The sequence below is a fragment of the Rana temporaria genome, chromosome 4, assembly GCF_905171775.1.
Source record: "Rana temporaria chromosome 4, aRanTem1.1, whole genome shotgun sequence".
Classification (NCBI taxonomy): domain Eukaryota; kingdom Metazoa; phylum Chordata; class Amphibia; order Anura; family Ranidae; genus Rana; species Rana temporaria.
In genome coordinates, this window is record NC_053492.1 from 222,908,243 (window position 1) to 222,934,085 (window position 25,843).

At 38.8% G+C, this 25,843-nt stretch overlaps 1 protein-coding gene across 4 annotated transcripts in view; it reads left to right on the forward strand.

The window, feature by feature from the left end:
* ADGRB3 (adhesion G protein-coupled receptor B3) overlaps window positions 1-25,843 on the forward strand; it is a 1,023,178-nt gene that overhangs the window by 966,115 nt on the left and 31,220 nt on the right. For all 4 annotated transcript variants that reach the window (XM_040349908.1, XM_040349906.1, XM_040349909.1 and 1 more), the window contains 2 exons: window positions 7,013-7,052; window positions 18,236-18,879. In XM_040349908.1, the coding sequence (XP_040205842.1) occupies window positions 7,013-7,052; window positions 18,236-18,879 (684 nt within the window). The remainder of the gene's footprint in view (window positions 1-7,012; window positions 7,053-18,235; window positions 18,880-25,843) is intronic.

Below are 25,843 nucleotides of genomic sequence, written 5' to 3' on the forward strand. Positions count from 1 at the left end.
AGGACTGGTTGAGTTTCACTTGAATATAGCATCAAGTACTTTGTAAATACAGAAAACAAATCAATTGTCTTTGGTAGATTGTTTTTGTCAATGTGATTCAGAAATTAAGAATAGATGTAATGTCAGAGAATAAAATGCAACAAAAAAAAGGACTATAATTCACACAGAATTATTAAGACTGGTGAAGAAAAGTGCTGGAAAAATGGGAAACAAAATGAAACAATGAATTTAAATAGAAGTGATACCTAGGGACCAATTAAAAGACCGCTATATTACTCTAGCAACATACAGCTGACATGGAAATATGCTTAACTCACTGAAAACATAGTATATATCAGTGCTACCTATAATTAACTATTTTTCTCTTTCATCATCACAGCCCATGCTATGTCTGAGTGGTGGCTATACTTCTGAATGTTATTATAGGTACCATCAGCTATTCAACTCTGTTTTTACTGAATGTGACAATGAAGTCTTGATCAATAACCCACCCAAAAACACCTATTCCTGCCTCCTTAAAGATTACTCCTGTATTCCCTATATTCCTGTTTGAGCATCTAAGCCAAGGATATGAAATTAGCGACCTCCAGCTGTTGCAAAACTACAAATCCCATCATGCCTATGCCTCATGGGTGTCATGCTTGTGGCTGTCAGAGTCTTGCTATGCCTCATGGGACTTGTAGTTTTGCAACAGCTGGAGGTCCGTTAATTGCATATCCCTGATCTAAGCGGTTGACTGCTAAATTGAATAGGCTGTTCACTTTGCAAGTGAATTTTCCCTTAGCTTAATAAATAGGGCAAAATTCACTTTGTAAAGAGTGCCCAACCATGTGCATAGTTGTGCACATAATTGGAAGATGGAAGTCAGCAGAGATTCACCGAACTCACGTAGCTAATGGAATTTGCTTTTAGTAAATCCACCCCTAAGAATAAAATCGTCAGAGAGTATACTGTGCTATCACTTTAGCCACAGTGCCCTTTTGAGAAGTACCATCCAATTCACTTGTTCAGTCAACTTCCTGCTTCCTCTAACACTCCCCACAGATACAGCATATGATTGTAGCGTGAGCACATTATCACTGTCATGTACCTGAATGTGGAACCCATGATGACAAATGTGGCTTCTTGCACAATTTCCATCCAATCACTCCTGGTAGTGAGAACATGGACTGCTAAAACAGCAGAGGGGCACAGGTGCCAGGAAGCTGGAGCAGCAGTGAACTTGAGCTTGGAAGCACAGAGATCCTCCAGGCAGAAGTATGGAGTCAGGTCACAAGCTGGGTTCAGCAGCAGCTAGGCAGACAGTTACAGGATCACAGTCAGGTTTCAGATTGGAAGTGCTGGTAGTGAGGCACAAAGTCAGGAGGTAGTGTCATGAACAAAATTCCAGGCCAAGGTCCATAACACAGACGAGCAGCAGGCATAACAGACAAGGGAAATCGGAAGATAAGAGTCATACTTAGCCAGGTCAGTATAAAGACCAGCAGGTTCAGGAATACAGGTCACAGGGATCAGAGCTGAAGACAATCCAGCAATGAGGCTAGTCAGACCTCATGTTTAAATAGGCTGCCGGTCGCCAGGATCTGTTGGCACGCCCGTGCATGCACTTTTGCTCCAAGGTCATGGCTGCTCATGCACATGAGCATTCTTGTCCTCACATGTCTTGTTAAGCTATGCTCACGTTGCCACAGATGTGCACAGCAATGAGTATTTGCTGCACAGGGTTTTTATCTGTTCTCTAATGTTGTAAAAGATCTGGCATATCTTCTGCTAGTTTGTTGAGCACTCGATAAGTTTGCAAATGCTGTGAAGAAGTCATGTAGTTTATCCTACTGCAGAGCTGCATGCGGAGCTTCTCTCTGGCCCATCCTTCCTTGCACCTGTCATATTATGTTAAAGATATGATGGAAAATTAGGATAAAAGGGTGTGAGCAAAAAAAAACTATGGATTATGAATGCTAATACACTGATAATTGTCATACAATTGTGCTCCACATTGTGAGCTACAGCTAATACTGTATGCTACTATTGGGACTATAGAGCTGGTATAAATGATATATGTTCCAAAATATTTTAATGCGTATTAACTATGTAATAAAAAGAGGGAATGGTTTAATGTGTCTCACTGTGAGGTCACTGCATTTTCATTAATTTGTATGGTGAATATATGGGTAACTAGAATGGGGTTATCCTTTGAACAGAATAGATAGATTGCTTCTTTTTTTTTTAATAAGTATAATGTGTAAGAGAATTATACTTGGTAAGATGTTAAGCTATGGTGCACAAACTGAAAGATAAAGTAGTTGCATTACTAAAACCAGAGAGTGCAAAATCTGGTGCAGCTTGCATGATAACCAATCTGCTTCTAACTTCAGCTTGTTCAATTAAAAGAGAAGTTTGTTTTGTTTTTCCTAATCATACTTACCTTGGTGGATGCAGCATCAGACCAATGCTGCATCTGTGCCCGGCGTCTCTGCACTGAGAACCGAGCCACTGAACACTGTCGATGGCTCGGTTCTCACTCCGCCCCGAGCAGAGCGATGCTGACTATCAGTCAGCATCGCTTTTCCTCTACTTCTCTGCTCTCATTGAAGCACTGAGCCATGGGGGGGGAAGGGAGTGACCGTCTCAGTGGCTTGCTGAGATGCTAAGACTGCCATCAATCAAGGTAGCTAGCGGTAGCTAGTGGAAGTCGGGAAGACGCAGTGCCTCGACTGATGGCAGTGACATCAGTGGAGAGTGGACTTTCAGACTCCGCTGAAAATGAGTCACGGGAGTGCAAAACAAATTGCACGCCTGTGACCCAAAGGAGAAGCCCTGCCTAAAAAGCTCAGGCTGGACTTCTCCTTAAAGCTTTGACAAAAAAAATCTGGAAGCCGATTGGTTTCTATACAGCGCTGCACCAGATTTTGCACTCTCCAGTTTTAGTAAATCAATCCCAAAGTGTGAAATCATGCGTGGTAAATATGAAAAGCTGCTGTACTGTGCTGTACGTGTACTAGTTCTTTACTGTGATGATCATAATAAATATCAATTATAATGTTTATGATGATAAATATACACAATTATTTCTCAGTGATATTTTTTTATGTTAGAGAATGCATAAAATCTGTTGTATAATCATTTAGCGCTTTAAAATGTGTACAGGCTTTTTAATACTAGGTTTAAAACATTATGCCCCTTGCTGAGGTAGGGATTGCTCTGAATTGAATTATCTAGCTCAAACATAAAAGCCAGCATGCAAAAACGACATTGCTACTTCACAGATACAATACATGCTTTAATGCGGCAAGCACATGAATATTTTCATTCTCTGCTGCTCGGTGCAACCTCCAGTGGTAGACTTGAAATTTACATCCAAAGGCCACTAGAGTCTTATTGTACTACAAGAGCATTAATATTTCATTCCTATGTACCATATATTTGTGTTCTCCTGTCAATAAATTTAATTCTTGAGAAGTGCTTGTGGAATTCTTTGAACTCCAAAATTATTAAAAAATAAGACAACATAATTTATAGCTAACACACAAGTCCGCACAATGGCTACTAGTGGAATATGAATGCAGGCTTTATTTGCAGTGTAATTAAAGTCAGATAGATAAAGTACCCTGGCTAGTAGCTGAGAGATTTAATAAGTATTTTCTGTACGATGGGCTGACTTGATTACTAATATTCATCTTATATGTCACAGTTGGGGTTCTATGCTCTTGCATGCTTAATACCTCCCGCTTGCCATTACCCTTGCATTTATCAACAGATAAATATTGTCTTGTTCCGAGATATTCAGTTTTGTTAAAAGCTGTTATTATATTTGTTAGAGACAAGCATTGTTGTGCTAAGTGTATTCTTTTTGGCAGAATAAAGTGCAAAACTCTGTATAACGAAATGTTCACATGCCTGTGATGAATTAATCTGTTTGTATTTTTATACTTACCCAACGCTTTAGTCCATTAATGGTCAGAACCTACCAGTGGTATCTAAATATAATGACCGGTGTCACATGCTGTGGTTTTATATTTTTGTTGTATGTTGTAAAGAAAAATATTGGTTGTGAATGCTAATGTTTATAAAAAAGAGAGGAAGTGTATGATGAAATCTAGATTTAACAGTAGTCTGCCACTCATGTCTGAAAGACATGCAAAAATTAGTTGCATTGGTGACAATAACTGTGTGCCTTTAAATCCTATAAGGAAAAAACATTTGATTTTAGGTCATCTTGATTAGCGAGTTTAGGGGCTAAAGTGCATAGCTGTTTGTGTTAAATGCACCTGTTTTCTTTTGAACACATCACTATTCAAATAAATACATTTGAAAGGAAGGCATGCCTTTGATAAGGAAATGTTGCATTTGATCTGCCCAGTCTGCAGTTAAAATTCTTTTAAATATCGCATGCTGCATCCAAAGAAATGCAACGCAACACAAAGCAGGACGAACACAGTTTCTGAACTGCACACTTCTCCATTAAAGTCAATGGAAATTTCTTTTTTACTTGTTTATTAATGTTTTTAAGGACAAAGGTCCAAAAGTACAAAACATGCAGAATCAGTGCACATCATACATCACGTCAGTTGAGTAAAAAAGGAACTAACATGTATGGAACAGTCTAACAGTCCTGAGAGATAATACAATCCTGAGAGAATACATTAGTTAGTTATTGGTGCATCATCCCTAGCAGTACTCTGTTAACAAGATATTTTGTATATATGGAGTATCGGTGTGTACTCGGTGAGGAATCAAAACGTTTCAGACTATAGCCATATGCATCAGTGAGCATAGACCACAACCTCCATTAATTAGTAAGCATAAGAATTAGTCGCTAATGATATTGTTTTTCAGCTTAAGTTTGGGGGGCTTCTTGGGTTGGATGGCCAGGGTATCCAATTGCTGAGGAATTTTGGTGTTTGAAAATGAGCTTTGGTAAATGCATATTGGATTTGGTAACTTGGGTTTAAAATAGTGCCAATTTCTTGTAAACTAGTGGGATGTATAGACTTCCATTTTCTGACAATGGCTAAGTGAATTCCTATGAACAGGGATGGGCCAAACACCCCCCTATTCGGTTCTCAGCATAACTCCCGAACAGGAGAAAAGTTCTAACCCGAACAGTGAAACCCATCAAAGTCTATAGGAGCTGAACAGGAAACATAAAAAAGTGCCCATTTTGAAGGCTTATATGCAAGTAATTGGCCATAAAAGGGGTATGGGTACTGCCCTGGGGGACATGTATCAATACATTTTTTTAACCACTTCCCCGCCGTATGACTGTAAATGTTCTCTCTTTGAAGAGGAACACTGTTGTTATGGTAGCAGCTAGCTACCATAACCCCGGTATCCTCTTCAAGAGCCGGCGGTTCTCTTTCAGATAAAAGTGGTTTCTGTGGCAGATTCGCCGCGAGATCACTTCTATCGCCGGCAGGAGGGAGCCCCCATCTTGCCACGCTCCGGTGCCCTCCGCCGCTTACCGTGGCTAACGGTAATGGCGGAGGTGATCTGGACCTGTTCCTAGCCTGATTTGGAGACGAGTGAGGGGAAGATGACCCCCGCCCGTCTCCAAGTCATTGCAGGGTGGAAGCAATGTCAAAACGTCACTTCCGCCCATAGCTCTTAAAGGGACATTTTATTATTATTTTTTTTCAAATTACAATTTTTTTTATTGCATTTTAGTGTAAATATGAGATCTGAGTTTTTTTTGTACCCCAGATCTCATATTTTATTTTGCAACAAAAGTGGAGTTATGCTTTAACTTTTAAATTTCATTAAAGCACAGTGATAGTAAGGGTTATAAACTTCAGAGCAAGAAATGCTTCTTGTAGCCTTCCCCAAACCATATGCCTGGTTTCCTAAAGGAGTTTAACCTCCCTGGCGGTATGATTCTGTCTGGAATTACGTACCAAAAGCGGTACAATTATTTTGCAAGGAAATTTGGCGTTTTATACTGTAGGCCTGTAATTTTTAGAAATAACTCACTTAAATCTGACCAAGCAAGAGTCTTGTAGGCATCCCGGGTATGATTTTTTTTTTAAAACAAAATTATAAATTATAATATAATAAATAAGTATAAATAATTATAACAAATAATAATATAATTATAATAAAAATTATTCAATAATGTAATCAACTCAAAATCACTGAAATGTGCTCAGTTGCAGAATTGTCGCTGTCATTATTTTATTTTTTTTATGACGAATTTCCCCACAAATCGCTATCGCACAATTCTGCAAGTGATTATAATTTATTATCGCTGTTTTCTAGCTGATCTAAAACCATTTTTGACATAAAGGGACACTTTTGGACAATCTACAGTTTTTAGGCAGAAATGACATTTTTTATTTTTATAAAAGTACATGCAGGGCACTGGGCAGACCACTAGGGACAAGGGGGGTGTGTATTTTTTACATACAGTACTGTAATCTATAAGATTACAGTATACTGTATGTAAAGTGTTTGTTTACTTTTTTTAATTTGGCGCCGTTCTCCGCTCCCGTGCGTCGTAACGTCGCAGGGAACGGAGATCGGCGGCACACGGGGAGACTGTGAATCGAGCGAGGAGGTCCCGCTCGCTCACACAGCGGGGTGGCATCGCTGGATCCAGGGACAAGGTAAGTAACTTGCCTGTGGATCCAGCGAAAGGTAAGCCGCGCCGCTGCACACTCTGCACGTCCACCCCGAGCGTGACTCGGGGTTACCGATCCTAGCATAAAAAAATAACCCCGAGTCACGCTCGGGTTTACCGCCAGGGAGGTTAAAGGAGTTGAAAATGTTTACTCAATAACAAAGAGGAAGATTTACATCTCAAAAGCAAAGAATAAATATTCACTTGAATTATCTGATCCTGTGAAAAGCTGATTCCCATTTATATATTTTATCTGCACCTGATAAATGCACATTCATAGGTAAAGTGGATCTTTATGTTTTTTTTAGTGAACATGTTCTATAAGCAATGCTATTTGAATAAAGCGCACTGGTGATTAATATGTATACCTTTTGCTTATTTTTTCTCTCTCAATAACAGACAGACTTTGAAAAAGATGTGGACATTGCATGCCGGTCAGGTAAGAGCATATATCAACTGAAAAATCGATACAACTCTGTGAGAATAGTACAAGTTTATGATTACAAACAGAGACTGTTAGGTTCCCTGTTGCTGAAAAAAATGGGTAGCGCTCTTAGTAATTTTTCAAAATTGAGATAAAATGCCGCTTGTCACTGTGAAAACATGCAACAGAAAGATTATTGTATTGTATAAACTGAATGTGAAACCACCAGCCAAACTCTAGTGTACATCAGGAATTCTAGTATTAACCACAAATCATAAAATTACATTTTTAAAGCTTTTATGGTAAATATTTGACTTGCATGATCTACTTAACTGTCTTTGCAGTAATACTTTAAATTTTGCAATTCTGCTATTCATTACAGTCACTAAAGAATCTGTGCAGTAAGCATATTGCTTAGCATTTTTAGAGCTGTTCTGTGATATCAGTATGGGAAAGACTAAGACCTCTGGGCCCTGTCACTTCTCTAAAATGGGACACTTGGCTCAATTCACCAAGCTATAACACATGTGTTATTTACCATAACAATTGTTACTCTCGGAAATATGACTGTCATTTTCAGCTGCTATTGCTGAAACAACAAACATTACGGCATATAACAAAAAATATAGCTTAGTAAACTGTGCCTACTGTATAATCCTTTAATTTCAAACAAAATGCTTTGAGAGATGTTAACATTTTAGATTATTTGTGAGGAAATAAACAGTAAATAAACAGTAACAGATCAGCTTCGGTTTTTAAATTTTATCTTGGCCTTACATTTCTTACTAAACATGATAATGTTTCTATCTGCAGAAGAAAAGTTTTTTGGTTCCAGGAGAATAAAACATGTCATTTTACAGTGAAACTCTAAAGAAAACTGTCATCTGTATAGATAGTACAAGCTAAGGAATTGTAGTCACATAATTAGTCCCAGTGTTGTAACAAGAAACACCATATCTTGTGAAGTGAGAGGCAAGTTAAAAACTCCTAATCTCCATAGTTGTGCAACTTCATGACTCAAAGAGTGTTGAAATTAGTGGGTCAGCATGACAGCTAAGAACTAATACATATGAAAAGAAAGTTCAGCAATGGCATATATCCTTCCATATAGGTTTACTCTGTGGACATTGCCAAGGATACCATATTCCCCACAACAGCTACCAGTAATATGACATAAAGTGCTACGTACATTTCTGGAACAGCCTGTAATACATGTTCAAGTTCAATTAGACTACAAACTCTAGCAACACTTGTGTAAAGAGTACTCTGGCGTGTCTGCAGGGAAACAAAAGTGTGTTAGGTTGTCTTAGAACAATGTTTCTCAACTCCAGTCCTCAAGGCGCCCCAACAGGTAATTTTTTTAGTATTTGCCTCAGGTGAAATGACTGAAGTAATTACCAAGATAGTGAAACTGATCAAATCACCTGTGCAAAAAAATGGAAAGCCTGAAAACATGACCTGTCGGGCGCCTTAAGGACTGGAGTTGAGAAACGCTGTCTTAGAAAATGGCTGGTGGCCCAAATTACAATAGGAACATAACTAAATTACAAAGTAATGTGTGTATCAATTACTAGACATGTCCACACTGAAATATTACGTTTTGGAATTTCGTTTTCGTCCGAAAAATGTATTTATTTAGTTACTCACGAAATTCGTTATTATTTATTTTGTTTCGTTAAAAAATGCATTAATTAAAGTCGAAACTGTCATTAAAGGCTTATGGTGTCTGTCGAATGTTCTAAGAAGATTCGACGGACCAGCTAAACTATACAACGCCGCAATCATACATTTCCGGTCGAATGTTCCGCCTACAAGCTATAGAAGAATTCTAATGTTGTATGACACTAGTAATAATTATATTTATACATTATTATGACTAGTCAACCAACATTTGAATTCTTCTATAGCCTATGGGCTGAGCATTTGACCGGCAATGTACGATTGCGGCATCGTACAGTTTAGCTGCTTGTCGAATCTTCTTAGAACTTTCGACAGACACCATAAGCCTTCAATGACAGATTCAACATTTGTATGTTTTTCGCTGCTTCGTCGAATCTTCGTCATTCATGTCGAATGGTCTACCCTAACACTGTCTCTATAATGTTGAATCTTTTCTCTCTATAATGTCGAATCTTTCCTCTCTATGTAGAATAATCTTGGACTAATAGAGTTAAGGTTAGGCACATTTGACCGCAGATTCGATAGACACAGATTGCTATTGTCAGCGTCATGTCGAATCTCCTATCTATATCGAACTGCTGTAACAACGAAAATGAAAATAAAGCATTTTTTTTATGTCGGCTCTTTCGGATTTCGGATTCTGCCTGTTCGTTTTCGTGTGTTAAAACGATAACAAAAATACCCAAAATTCGGACGAAAACGAATGCACATGTCTATCAATTACTGTATATATGTTACATCAAGGTTAACAACACTGGAGTTTACCTTTCAATCTGGTTATGTAGATGTATTAATTAGAGATGATGTAATCAAGAGATTTACAGATTCATTGCCTTTTGATTTCCTGAATATAATGCAGAGAATTAAACCCTTTAGGTATAAGGAAATCATGATTCAAAAAGTGCATGATGCTCTGAAAAAGACAGCAAAAAGGCTTGATTCACACCTATGCATGTTGCTTTTTAGCATTTTTGCAGTACTTTTTTTACATCCATTTAAATTTTTTTACATTTCCTTTAACAACCAGCTATAAACTGGTTTAAAAAAAAGAAAAACGCAAAACCGCGGCAAAACCGCGGCTAAATCGTGTTAAAAACACAGTACTTGCATTTTGGATGCGGGTCCATTGAATTCTATTACATACAAAATGCTGCTTTTTGCGGGAAAAAAGTCCCCGACCCTTTCCAAAAACGCAGATGCACAAAAAAGCATTGATGTGAACATGTTCCATAGGAACCCATGTTAAAACATTCCCCTGCTTTTCTGCAAAATGCAAAATGCACCAAAAGACGTAATAGTGTGAATCAAGCCTAAAAACCTAACAGAGGTTTTTACTCTTTCCCACCCTTTGAAATAAATTGCTTGTGACTCCTCCCACTTACCACCATTTCATAGATCTTGTTTAATCACTGGTAACCATATAGGAGTTGGTTACCAAATGCCTAGAAAGACAGAAATAGATACCTAATATAAAAATATCCCCGTCAAGCTGAAGATCTCATGAACATTGCTGGATCGTGAAGGGGCTCAGGTAAGTATTAGGAGGGCTGGGGGACTGCTGCACAAATAAGTTTTTTTTATCTTGATACATAGAATGCATCAAGGTAAAAATCCTTCATTCTTTACAAACACTTTAATGCTCCTTGTACGAAAGACATTTTAAGGGTTATTAAATCCCTAAAATATACTACTGCCCCAGGACCAGATGGCTTTACTATTGCTTACTATAAGCACTAATCTCCCCTTTTGAGCCCTAGATTGAATATTCTAATTTAACTTCTATCTTACAATGTCATTACTTTCCCAAGGAGATACTTTTGGTCAGAATGTCTTTACTTCCAAAGCCAAATAAGGACCATTTTTACCACAAAATTATAGCCCTCTATCGGTGATCAATAATGTTTTCAAGATTTTCAGTATTGTTTTTGCTGACAGACTTGCCTCCATAATCTCAACCCTTATGCCTTGTACACACAATCAGAATTTCCGATGAAAAAAGTCAGACGGAATTTATTCATCAGATATTCCGACCGTGTGGGCCCCGTTGGACTTTTTTCTGTTGGAGTTTAGAAATAGAACACGTTTTATTTTTTTCCGATGGAAAAATTCTGATCATCTGTGTGGAACTCCGATGGAGAAAAAAACATGAATGCTCAGAATCAAGTCGACGCATACTCGGAAGCACTGAACTTAATTTTTCTCGGTTTGTCGTAGTGTTTTACGTCACCGCGTTTTGGAAGGTCAGAATTTGGTCTGACAGTGTGCAACAACAAAACCTGGGGAATGCCCAGGGAAAAACCAAGCCTACTTACCGACCAGCTCGCAGAACAGCCAATTAACCTGTCTAACAGTATGCGTTAAAAACAGGGGTTTTGTCCGCACGCATTTGCAAACACATGCGTGAGCCACAGAGCCGCGCCAAGGCACCCTGTAATCTGTGGTCCAAACACTAAACAATGAGTGTCCCCACAATGGAGGCACATGCATTCTAATGGATAGAAGAGGGCAGGTGGACTGAAGGGGAGCCACCTCTCCTTAAAGGTGCAGGAGCACACCAAACAACCAGCATGTAGCACAATGGCTGCAAAGGTGTTGGTGCTTTGCTGGACCAATACAAGCACCACAGGTGAAACATAAACATGTCCACCGCCCCATCTATAGCTGGCCATAGCAGTAAGTAGCATTGGAAGGCTAAAGCAGGTAACAACAAAACCTGGGGAATGCCCAGGGAAAAACCAAGCCTACTTACCGACCAGCTCGCAGAACAGCCAATTAACCTGTCTAACAGTATGCGTTAAAAACAGGGGTTTTGTCCGCATGCATTTGCAACCGCAGGTGTGACCCACAGAGCCACGCCAAAGCACTGACAGGGTGTATGCAAGACAGTGTGAACGGAATTCCGATGGAAAAATTCCATTGGATTTTATCCCATCGGAAATTCTGATTGTGTGTACAGGGCATTACTTCCCTTGATCAGTCAGGATTTATTCCTAACAGATTGTTTACGGATAATATTCATCTAGTAACTAATATTATCCCAGATGCAAACCTGCACTCGAGAGAAGTTTTATTACTTAGTCTAATTATACATAAACTCTTTGACAGAGCTCCCCCAAAAATTTTAAGTTTTGTATTGCATTTGTTTTAAGCAAAAATACCAGTTTACGCTTTGCTTATTAGTTTGTTCCTGAAGTGAATATGTATAGATTGATCTAAGCAATTACACTATCAATAAATTATTATGATTTTCGAAATGCCAGACTTGTAAATGAATATGCAGCAATGCATTTCAGAATGTACTGGATTCCTAGGATAGTCTTTTTGTCTGATACATTAGTGCAGTGTGCATAGGTTTGGAATGTTTTTTGATTATCTAGCCATTTGAGATGTTCACAGACTCCATCGCCACATAAAATATAGTCATTGTCACTGAAATGTTTGTTCTCTGTTGAAAAGTCAAGTCACAAGTATTTCATTTGGTGGCAACAGAAGAAGATCACCTATTTAAAGAACCTATTTAGGAATAGAACTGAGTGCCCAGCAGAAGTTACAAAACACATTGCTCGAGGGAATAATTATTTTTGCTTGAACAGGAAAGTTTTTTCACTTCAGTGAACAAACAAATATGACATGTATCTAAGTTGGGAATAATGCTTTCACAAAAAGCAAATGAAAAATGAAGAGAGAGAATGTGAATTGGTATTTGGTTTCAGGTTGTCCTTTAACCAAAGTAAAGCTTGGTAGCCTTTAGGCAACACAATGCAATATTTAAATACAGTACACGTTAAATATCCTTAATCCAGTTCTGTACATAATGCACTATTATTACAAACCACATACTGGATACTTTTCTGTAATTTACTATTATGCAATAAAAACATATTGCAGCCGATGTACCGAAGAAGTATAGGATGTTCACTTAGCTTAGTGTATAAAGTAAAGCTCTGCTCGCTTCAATCAACTAGTCAAGGGTAAGGGGTATAAATATTTTTTTATTTCATTGCACATAAATCTGCATTAGAATTAAACACAACTTAACTTTGTTAATGTAAAGTGTAACGATGGAAAAAAAAAATAACAAATGAAATTTAAGAAGCCGTTTGTCACATGCATTAACACAGCAGATTTAGCTTTTTGGGTTTCCCCTGCAGCACAGTTTTGCTGCCTGTTGATCCTGCCAGTGGATCTGTTATTTTTACATTTCCTGTAACAGACCAAGCTGTCAAGCAAAAATTGCAGATACAAAGGTTGAGGTATAACATTTACTATTAAAAGGGGTTTAAAATGGTTAGCTTTTACTCACATGATGTAATGTGTTTTTAAACCAAAAACAAGAAATGTAATACGTTGCAGATTACCATTTTCTCAGATGTGGTGGCTGCATTCGCTTTGAATTTTTAGGCTTTCCCCCTCTGTTTCCCCCCTGTGATCTGGCCAGTAGCACACCTCCTGTGTTAGAGTGCCCCCACTCTGGATAAAAAAATATTGGGGGCAGATTTGAACAGCAGCATTGCCACATTGAAAGCTAAACTCCATACCTGTAACTGCAAGAGAGCTTGTTATTTAAAAAAAAAACATACTTACTTGCCAGATCACCAGGTGAAAATTAAGAATAAAGGAAAGAAAGATTAAAAAAGAAAATTAATACAGCCATCAAATCCAACAATCGGGAAGCTGCAATATAATAAATGTTTGCTTTTGGGTTTAATGCCACTTAATTTTTTATTTTTATTTTAAAGAAAAAAAAATACTTAGTGCTGTTCCTGCAAATTGTTACCTAGGGTTTTCTTTGTTTTTAACTTTCTTAAAGTCACTGGGCTGATTTACTAAATGCATATTGTGGGGCAGATCCACAGAGATCTGCACCCGCGCAGCGTATCAGAGATACGCTACGCCGCCATACCTTACCTGGCTTTAGTTCGAATCCTTAAAGATTTCCCGCCGTAAGTTACGGCGGCGTAGTCTATCTCTGGCGGCGTAATGGCGCGTAATTTAAATTGGCGATTAGGGGGCCTGTTTCATTTAAATGAAGCGCGTCCCCGCGCGTCCCCTCGCAAGGACGTCATTTTTTTTAACATAGACGTGAATTATGTCCATCCCGATTCACGGACGACTTACGCAAAAAAAATAAAAAATTCAAATGAAACGCTGGAACGACGGCCATACTTAACATTGTAAGTCTAACTATACGCCACAAAACAGCAGCTTTAACTATACGCCGGAAAAAGCCAACTAGAGACGACGTAAGAGAATGCGACAGCCGCGCGTACGTTCGTGGATCGTCGGAAATAGCTAATTTGCATACTCAACGCGGAAAACGACGAGAACTCCACCCATCGGACGCCGAAGTATTGCATCTAAGATCCGAAGGCGTACGAAGCCATACGCCTGTCGGACCTAACCCAGATGCCGTCGTATCTTGGTTTGAGGATTCAAACCAAAGATACGACGTGGGAAATTTGAAAGTACGCCGGCATATCAGTAGATACGCCGGCGTACTCTCTTTGTGGATCTGCCCCAGACTGTGAAGTTTGCAAGTGCAGTTGCTCCAGAGCTTAGTAAATGAGGTAAAGCTTCACTTTACAAAGAATATCCAATTACATGCAAGGAAAATACAAAAAACTGCATATTTGCTTGCATGTGATTGGATGATGGAAGTCAACAGAGCGTCCTCTCATTTACTAAGCTCTGGAGCACCTGTATTTGCAAAGTGCACAATCTGTTTGCCCGTAGTAAATCAACCCCCATTTAAAACCTCAAGACCCTTTAAGATTACCCCTTTAAGATTACGCTGTCAACAGATTAATAATGCTGCTTTGCGATTTCAAAGCAAAAGGAATAGTGTTGCCATCCATATTGCAGGAAGTAGAAAAAAATGGATCTACTTACTAACAGGAATAACAAGTACAAAACCTATGTTTCCTGTAGACTTTAAATAAAAACTGTCATGCTGATGCTTGTGATAGACTGCATTATATACTGTATTTTTTTATTTTTTTTTCTCTTGCTCATAGTTACACTTTATGTTAGCAAAGCTAAATCAACCCCATGGTTTCCATTAATTCCATACATTAATAGTTATGTAAAACATTTATCCCAAAAGGAAAACACTGTTTGCTGTAACTGCTCATTAAGTACATCAAACACTACTCTCCCCCAATACTGACAATGCTGCTGGCCTGCTTCCTAAATGAAGACACACTAATACAGGAGGTGTGTTACTGCCCAGATCACCGGGTGAAAACAGGGGAAAAAAAGCCCAAAAAAAAAATACCACATCTAATGATTGGTAAGCTACAATATATTAAATTTTTGTTTTTGGGTTTTATTCCGCTTTAACATCCACCAGTAAATTAGTGGCGGATGTCTTTCTCAATTAATATCCTTTATAAAGTATGCACTTTTAGGAGCAAGCATGATTATCTACTATACAGCTTTATATTTAATGCAATTTCCTAAAGATGAACTCCAGCATTTTTTTTCCCTATAAAGCAGAAATCATAAAAGCTCCATTGACCTACAATGCGTTTAGATCAGCGTTTCTCAACTTTTTTCAGTCAAGGCACCTTTTAAAATTATGGACAGTCTTGAACCGCCCTTTAAAATTATGGACAGTTTAGAGGAACTTACCAACTGATGATGTCATTAGCTGTTAGGACACCGACGGCTAGAAGGTAAACAAAGCACTGTGGCTATGTGTAACTATAAAGCAGGCTTTATCCACCCCCTGGATTGTATACAATTTTTGGGCATTTTTAAGGCAAGTTCCTTTAGCAGTGCCTTGGGCACCCTGAATGAAAAAAGCTAGTTTAGACTATGGGGGTTATTTACTAAAGGCAAATCCTGTATATATTTATTTATTATTCTTTCTATATTATACATAAACTACTTATGAATGGGCACAGAGCGAATACAAAACCAAAAACCATCACATATACATGTATCTTATCAAAATCAAAATATACATATGCAATCGCCCTGGTCCATCCCATAGGCCACTTCAATAAATCTTTCCTCTATAACCCTCTTCTAATCCTCACTTACTCTCACAGAGAGGCAAGTGGGAAATTTGCCCTATCCCAGCTTCCCCCCCCCAAAAAAAAGGAAAAAAGAGAGGGCAGAAAAGACGGGAAATCCCGTTTTCCCCCTCTCTTAAAAAGGTCAGTTTGTCCTTTGCATTGTATTTCCCTGTGCTTCCCTTACTCCTCAGTGATCCAATTCGGCCATTAGTCTCTTCCTCTCCTTCGAATTTTTAAATAAATTCCAACTCTTCCACGTTTCTTCATATTGGTTTTTCTTACCCTTGGCTGAGAGAACTAGGTCTTCCATAGCTTCTATATCTCTAACTCTAAAAAAAAAAAACTAAAGGCAAATCCATTTTGCACTACAAGTGCTAGCTAGCAGGGGGTTTGTCTCCACCCACTAGCTGTCAATTATTTTATTTTTTTGTAGCCGTGCAGGCATTCTCCCACCTGCCTGTGTCACTCATTCATAGCGCTCTGTGAATGGAAAACCTTTCTGGCTGTCGGCTTGTAGTTTTCAATGAACTACCACAACAGCTCTCTCATATGAGGTACATGCAAGCCTATACACTGACATATCTGCAGGAGATCTGCATGGCATCAGTGATCTTTTGATCGCTAGTGCAAAGCTTTACAGGCCCCTGCGACAAAAAACAATAAATGCAATTTTTTTTACCTGCAAAAAAAGTGCATTTATTGTTTTTTTCTGAATAGGTGAACTTATTCTGTAAGGGCTGCAGGGAGACTGGACCTCTAGCCTCCTGAAGTGAAGTATATCCCAGGAGGCTGCAGGTGGGGTGGTGGGGCCAAGGGTGTGTCATCCTCGCCTAGACAAAAAATTAGAAAGTGGAAGCAAGGACCACCGAAAAGGTACCCGCTTCCTATTCAAAATAGTAATGCAAGCAATAACACACCACGAATATTGTATCTGAATCTGGCCCAAGTGCTCCACACCAGAGAATACTTGGCAAACTCTGCATTTTAGTATACTATTTATACTTTAAAGTGGTTCTAAAGCCTTAAGGTTTTTTTTACCTTATTGCATTCTATGCATTAAGGTGAAAAACCTTCACTGCTGCCCCCCAGACCACCTATTTTTCTTACCTGAGCCATCCAATCCAGCAATGTGCATGAGCGCAGCAGCTCCTACTTGGTTGGCTCCTGCTGCTTTTAATCAAATCCTATGACACAGGAGCAGGGCCAAGTCCCGCTGTCTGTGACAATGGACACAGCAGCGGGATTCGGGAGGGAGCACACACGAGTTCCCCAGGGAAAGCGGCTTTCCCTGGGGGCACACAATAAAAAGGAGGGGCCTGGAGTGTCAGCAGGGCAATCCAGAGGAAAAGGATCAAGCTGCTCTGTGCAAAACCATTGCACAGAGCAGGTAAGTATAGACACATTTGTTATTTTTATGAAAAAAAAAAAGGAAGCTTTACAACCACTTTAATATAGCTTTCAGACACTGATATGAAGGTAATAAAGCCATTGGCTTGGTGGTGTAAATCAACCGTATAACTCTTTACCAAGACTACTCAGGAGACATCATCTTATTTACAGTTTTGTGTGCAGATACCCACTGCACACATGTATTATATGTTAAACAGCATTTAGCATATTTAAATACAGCTCAAATTGTATTATAATACAATAAACTGAAAATGCTAAGGTAAGGAATTTCAATTATCCATTGTCATTTTAAATATATTATAGGTTTTTGCTCTAGAGAACATTCATCATTTGTTTCCTTGGAAAAATGCTACTCCTACTTCAAGAAATCTTTGCTATATATGCAGTTCAATCTATATTCTGAAAGTATCCTATTAAAGAGGCATAGTGATACAAATATTAGACTTGTAGAAAGTGAGATGTCATAGGAACGTTGAACATGCCAGTATGTGTTGTTGAAGTGTGATGTGACAGTAACAGTAGCCTCCGTCAAATGATTGCTTCTCAGCCTTCACATCAATAGACCTTATTTTATGCCATCGGATTTGTAGGCATCTTTCTTCCTCACCTGCTGCCCTAGAATATTAAAAATGTCCATATTATATTCACTGTGCTTGTGTCCTTGAAAGTATAATGTCAAAGCAGAATAACAACTGTGAGTAACACCAGTGACTGGTAGCCTGGAAATGTAATTACATATATGTGCTTCAATGTATAATGAATTAATTCTATTAATGCATATTTTATTGAGTCTATAGTGTAGATATTATGTAGCTCACCTAAAGCTGATCTTCCAGGAACCATTGGAAAGACACAAGTATAAACAATGAAGTGCTTCCTCAGAATAAACAGCGCAGACAAGTCAATTATGAACAGAAGATTACATGTCAAATGTGATCAAACTAAGCTGCAGTGTATGCTAATAAAGAGCGTAAAAGCAGCTTTCCAATCAGGGTATTTTAATGCAAAATATTATAGTTATAACAGTTTTTATGCTACAGATAATACCGGCATGTTTATAATGGAAATGTAACACTTTTCAATTTGCAGTTTTACACAAGGACATTGGCCCCTGCAGAGCTGCTACAATAACAGGAACTCTCTCCAGGATTTCTCTAAATGACGACGAGGAGGAAAAGACACTCAACACAGAAGGAATGAGCTACTCTACCTTGCCTGGAAACATCATTTCTAAAGTTATTATTCAGCAACCATCTGCTTTGCATATGCCCATGAGTATGAGCGAGATGGCGGATCAGTGTCTGAAAAAAGAGAATAGCGAATTAAGACGAACTGTGTACTTATGCACAGATGACAACCTCAGAATGGGAGACACAGATATGGTCCACCCCCAGGACCGAATGCTAGAAAGTGACTATATTGTAATGCCAAGAGGCTCTGGGAACATGCAACCGCACATGAAAGATGAGAATAAAATGAACATTGCTATGGATACTTTGCCTCATGAGAGACTATTACACTACAAAGTCAATCCTGAATTTAGCATGAATCCAGCTGTAATGGAACAATTTGGTTTAAATTTAGATTCACAATTTGTGTCTCAAGAACACATGCAGAGCCTTCCTTTTGAACCTCGCACAGCAGTAAAGAACTTCATAGCCTCAGAGCTGGATGACAGTGCAGGATTATCAAGAAGTGAAACAGGTTCAACAATATCTATGAGTTCCCTAGAGGTTTGTAACATCCAATTTCCTACCTTTATTTCCTATATGATGCAGCTCTTTATAACCTTGTTTTATGTCACTTGTAAAGGTGCAATTATTTTCACCAACTAAAAACAGATTTCTGCAAATGTTAGACAGAAAGAGAACAGAAAGCAAATGTACAGACAAGTATGATAATTGTTTCCAACAATAACAAAATACATTGAAACACTTTAAAGCAGAACTTTACTCAAATTTCTCTGTAATATCAGAATTCATAGTGTTTGCTATGAATATATATATATATATATATATATATATATATATATATATATATATATATATATAAAGGTTTTAAAGTGATATATATTGACAAACATGTCTTACTCACCTGCTCTGTGTAGTGGTTTTGCACAGAGCAGCCCTGATCCTCCTCTTCTTGGGTCCATCACTGGCGCTCCTGGCCCCACATTCCTGTCAAGTGCCCCCCGAGCAAGCAGCTTTCAATGGGGGCACCCAGGAACACTTATTCTTGGGCCACGGCTCTGTGTGTCAGTTCATACACAGACCCACTGCTTGGCCTAGCTCCCTCTCTCTCCTCATCGGCTCACTGACTATTATTGACAGCAGCAGGAGCCAATGGATTGTGTACATCGCTGGATCGAGATAGGGCTCAGGTGAGTATTAGGGGGGCTGGGGAGACTGATGCACAGAGAAGGATTTGTACCTTCATGCAGCAAAACTTGAGCCTTTAGAACCACTTTAAATAGATGTCACTGTAGATAGATGGCAGTGTTCATCTGTAGGCTTTCATTTCTGTCAACCTACCCGTGATCACTATGTCAGAGCTGGCAATTGATCACATGATCAAGAACCAGTCTAATCAATTTCTGATCATCAGTGGTGACCACGGCTATTAATAACAGTCGGGATTGGAAGTCAGCAGCTGCACAAGGAGTCAGCTACTGGCTCTTATAAGGAAGGGGTTCATTTAAGCGTAATCAACATTATTTGCCTTATTCAATAAAAAAAAAGGGTAATAGTGTTTGCTATGAATATATATATATATATATATATATATATATATATATATATATATATAAAGGTTTTAAAGTGATATATATTGACAAACATGTCTTACTCACCTGCTCTGTGTAGTGGTTTTGCACAGAGCAGCCCTGATCCTCCTCTTCTTGGGTCCATCACTGGCGCTCCTGGCCCCACATTCCTGTCAAGTGCCCCCCGAGCAAGCAGCTTTCAATGGGGGCACCCAGGAACACTTATTCTTGGGCCACGGCTCTGTGTGTCAGTTCATACACAGACCCACTGCTTGGCCTAGCTCCCTCTCTCTCCTCATCGGCTCACTGACTATTATTGACAGCAGCAGGAGCCAATGGATTGTGTACATCGCTGGATCGAGATAGGGCTCAGGTGAGTATTAGGGGGGCTGGGGAGACTGATGCACAGAGAAGGATTTGTACCTTCATGCAGCAAAACTTGAGCCTTTAGAACCACTTTAAATAGATGTCACTGTAGATAGATGGCAGTGTTCATCTGTAGGCTTTCATTTCTGTCAACCTACCCGTGATCACTATGTCAGAGCTGGCAATTGATCACATGATCAAGAACCAGTCTAATCAATTTCTGATCATCAGTGGTGACCACGGCTATTAATAACAGTCGGGATTGGAAGTCAGCAGCTGCACAAGGAGTCAGCTACTGGCTCTTATAAGGAAGGGGTTCATTTAAGCGTAATCAACATTATTTGCCTTATTCAATAAAAAAAAAGGGTAATAGTGTTTGCTATGAATATATATATATATATATATATATATATATATATATATATATATATATATATATATATATATAAAGGTTTTAAAGTGATATATATTGACAAACATGTCTTACTCACCTGCTCTGTGTAGTGGTTTTGCACAGAGCAGCCCTGATCCTCCTCTTCTTGGGTCCATCACTGGCGCTCCTGGCCCCACATTCCTGTCAAGTGCCCCCCGAGCAAGCAGCTTTCAATGGGGGCACCCAGGAACACTTATTCTTGGGCCACGGCTCTGTGTGTCAGTTCATACACAGACCCACTGCTTGGCCTAGCTCCCTCTCTCTCCTCATCGGCTCACTGACTATTATTGACAGCAGCAGGAGCCAATGGATTGTGTACATCGCTGGATCGAGATAGGGCTCAGGTGAGTATTAGGGGGGCTGGGGAGACTGATGCACAGAGAAGGATTTGTACCTTCATGCAGCAAAACTTGAGCCTTTAGAACCACTTTAAATAGATGTCACTGTAGATAGATGGCAGTGTTCATCTGTAGGCTTTCATTTCTGTCAACCTACCCGTGATCACTATGTCAGAGCTGGCAATTGATCACATGATCAAGAACCAGTCTAATCAATTTCTGATCATCAGTGGTGACCACGGCTATTAATAACAGTCGGGATTGGAAGTCAGCAGCTGCACAAGGAGTCAGCTACTGGCTCTTATAAGGAAGGGGTTCATTTAAGCGTAATCAACATTATTTGCCTTATTCAATAAAAAAAAAGGGTAATTACAGTGCAAGGAATCAAAATTCATCTTGCTGGAATAAGTCCAATACATGACAGATAGTGATTGATTACTAGAGGTTATAGCACTTAAAAATTATTTGGCCTTGACTTAGGCCTTCATTATTCAGCCTTATCAATGAAGTGTTCTTATACCTGTATGCTAATTCTTAGGTTCAGTAACTCATAGAAACAAATCAGAATCTATCTTGTATTGATATGGCTTCAGGCGTGTGAGTTTTGATTTGTTGCTATAGATTACTGTATTATATAACTATTTGTTGGTGAAGGCATATAATAATCAAAGGAGCATTGATAACTTGGACTTTACTAAAGGATTAAAGACTGTTTAGCTAGTAAAGTGTTTGGTCATTTTGAAAAGTTAGTGTCATTAAATACGGTTAAACTGTTTTTGCATTTAAGATCTATTCATGCACCAGAAAAATAAAAATAGGATTGTTTCTAGTGCATGATTGGGTATTCAAAGTAAACAAAGCTGTATTGCATTTACTACTCTTCACTCTGCAAAGTGAACATTCAGTTTGAAAAGCCTTTACTTCTTTAGTAAATCAACCTCATTGCAACCTATAAAGAAATTTAGAAATCTGCTTCTCACACTTGATTTGTTGTAAAGAATAACTGCACAACATAACATTTTGCAAAAAAGGTTATTAGGCTAAGTTCACATCTATGTGTATGCTGTTGATGTGGTTTTTATTTTTGCGGCATCGTTTTCATGCATTTTTGATGCATTTTCATACTTGATAGAAAGTGGAGACTGGTTGTTAAATACAAAACCCTACCAAAAATGCATCAAAAATGCAAGTACATGCATGTTTATGCATTTTTTATTAGGTTTCATTGAAGTATATGGAGCCAAAAAATGCACTAATCTGCATGTGCACCTTTCCAAAAAAAAAACACATTGCAGAAAACTACAAAGATGTAAATGGGACCAATAGGAAATAATGTTAAATGGATTGTAGTTCACTTCTGCAGATCTGCAAACACACAAACACATATATAGATGTGAACCTAGCCTTTGGGTGTATGTTGCAACTTTGTGTTATATAACAGTATATAACTGTCATTCTCTGCTAGACAGTTTACTGCATTTCTTAAGTTTGTAAAATGTTGGGAAATAGTAAGCATGTGCACCCAACAGTATGATATTCTCTAAAGTAGGTAAACTCTGTTACCTGCAGGCAATTCAAGGTTTCATTTTCAGTTTTGACCAAAGGCTGCCTTTAAGCTCTTAATTTATTGGTTTCTCACTTAAAACTTAATGAAATAGGTGCTGAAGACATAGGTGTCCTTGCTTTTTTCTAGGTAATTTTCTGTGGCAGTGATTAGACTACAAAAATAGACCGCATGAGAGCAACAAACCCATTACATATGCCCTTGAAAAAATGTGTAGCTATAGTGATGGACATTTATGGCAGATTATTAGATGAGAAAACTTCACATTGAAAATGTTTTAAAAATAATTAATAACTTTAACACTGAGAATGTGTAAGTTAATTCCTTGACAAAGGGATGGGTATGTTATTACCTGAAGACAAACCCTTAGGGCCAGATTCACATAGAATTGCCCTACGCTGCGGCTGCGTAACGTATCCCATTTACGTTACACCGCCACAAGTTTTCAGCATAAGTGCTTGATTCACAAAGCACTTGTCTGTAAACTTGCGGCGGCATAGCGTAAATCCGCCTGTCGCAAGCCCGCCTAATTCAAATGGGGCGGGACCATTTAAATTAGGCGCGTTCCCGCGCCAAATGTACTGCACATGCTCCGTCCCTAAAATTTCCCGACGTGCATTGGGCTAAATGACGTCGCAAGGACGTCATTGGTTTCGACGTTAACGTAAATGGCGTCCAGCGCCATTCATGGACGACTTACACAAACGACGTGAAATTTCAAATTTCGACGCAGGAATGACAGCCATACTTAACATTGGCTAGACCACCTAGAGGACAGGTTTAGTTTTACGCCGCATATCTCTACGGAAACAACGAAAATTTACAGCGACGGGCAAAGCGTACGTTCGTGAATCGGCGTAACTAGTCATTTGCATATTCTACGCCGACCGCAATGGAATCGCCACCTAGCGGCCGGCCTAGAATTGCAGCCTAAGATCCGACGGTGTAAGTCACTTACACCTGTCGGATCTTAGGGATATCTATGCGTAACCTGATTCTATGAATCAGGCGCATAGATACGACAATCGTAACTCAGAGATTCGCCGGCGTATCAGGAGATACGCCATCGTATCTCTTTTATGAATCTGGCCCTTAATGCCTTGCAATCTTCACATTTGGAAAAAACAAATGATGGATTTCAACCTGTAAATATTATTGTTAGCTATTTCCAAACTGCAGTAGTGAAAGTGTAACTTTGCTCTTGCTGGAAAAAAATATATAATTCCTTGTTTGGTCAATTAAATACATTTGCAAGAATTTTAGCTAACTTTGTTGCTGTAGTGCCACATGTTGTATTGAAACATACAAAAAGATTACTCTTTGTTGCCTATGCAGAGCAATGTGATGGTGTGATGGCAACCCCTAACACCTCAATGTAGAACTAAACCTTTTTATCTTTTTTTAGCCAATAAATCTGCCATCTTGGCCCCTGTTTGATCTTCAACTGTCATGTGCTGCACATGTGATCAGTTATGACTCCAGCCAAGTGATGTTTGGACAGTTTGGTTGAGAACGCAACCAATGTGAATGTTACATTCCTGGCATGTGCTGTAAAATGTAACTGTTTTTTGAAACTGTTGAATCAAAGGGTTTAGTTCCACTTTACGCTTACTTTATCTGTGCTCCCTAGTTTGTCCTTGCTCTTCTGCGGTTGGTAAGAATATCCAGCACTTCTAGATATAATGGGAGCATGTCAGCTGCTTGTAAAATTATTGTCAAATGATCAGGGAAGTGATGCCACTTCCCTGGGTGACTGACACAGCTGATTTTAGCACTGACTTCTGAGGAGTAAGGAAGCAAGAAGAGAGCACAGGTAAGGTGTGTATATGAGAGATGGGGATGCATGAGCAGGTAAAAAGTGGCTACCTAAGTATGATAAACTTTCATGCCAAAACACTTGTCAATAACTTTAACTTTTCTGGATAATGGCTGTCAAGGTGTTTCAAAAGTGAACTTGCTGCTATAGTAAACTTCCCAAATAAACTATACTTGTAAAAGAAGGTATTGAATGGTTACCTCTTCAGTTACCCACACTGCTGAATGCCTGTCCAATTCTAAGAAATGGTCTGCTGAAGTCTCCATTTCACTACTGTCTCCTGTAGAGACATGGAGGTCATTAGGGGAACTAGTGAGAGCTGCAAGTAACTAATGAGGTGATCACTCAGGAGTATCAGATTCCCTGCAGTCTTTGGGGTCTGTTTCTAAGAAATGAAGCAGCATCCAATGACAAGGGCAGCAGGTAAGGTTAAGTATTTACTATCTTCTTTAAAAGCTATAGCTTTGTTTGAAAAATTTTGCATTGCAAAAGCATCAGTTTAAATTGCCAATCCCATGAAGCCTGAATTTTAATTATTGATTAGTAAAAAAAAAGTATGTTTCTTCTTATCAAATGTTTACAAATTATTTTCGTCTTTCAAGGGGGGAAAAAAATCATATTTTATTTATAGACCTAAACCCGTGTAAGCACATAGGTAATAGTAATTACAGTGTTGCAGTCTTTGGCATACTTAACGTTTATCAAAAGCTAGTGTGCAAGTATTACATTTCTGTTAGGTTTATATTTCTGTCTGTGTCCTCACGGGAGGGAAGATTAGGGGAAATACTGGTTGTTCCAGTTGTAACTAGAACAGAAATGGAAAGTTAAAGGATAAGTTCACTTTTGTAAAAAAAAAAAATAATCAATGCACATTTTTGCAGGTAAAAAAATCTGCATTTATTCGTTTTTTTTGCTAGGATCCTGGAAAACACTGCACCCGCAATCTGCAGATTGCAGTTGCCATGCAGGACTCATGAAGTCTGTCAGTGTAAGTGTAAGCTGTCTGCTTGTAGCTTGTAAACACTGACAGGAAGTGACAATGAACTACCTCAACAGTGTCCTGGTAGTTCATTGAGAACTTCAAGTCTGTAGCCACAAAGGCTGGCTGTCAATAGTTAAAGGCCTCACATTTGCAGAACTCTGTACATAAATTATGCAGCTGGGTGGGTGGAGCCCCACAGGGCCATGTTTTTTTTAAACTAGTGACAGTAAGTTAGGGGAGAAGATCCCCAATCTGCTGTCACTAGAGGCAGTAAATAAGGAGTGGCTGCAGGAGTGGGAACTGATGAAATATGTAACATGTTCTCAAAGGTGAACTTATCCTTTAATCTTTCAATGGGAAACCCTATTCAAGTGTTCTGATGTTCCCTCAATTTGGAGAAGTATCCTTTATATTGTTATTGTGTCTTCAGAAAAAAA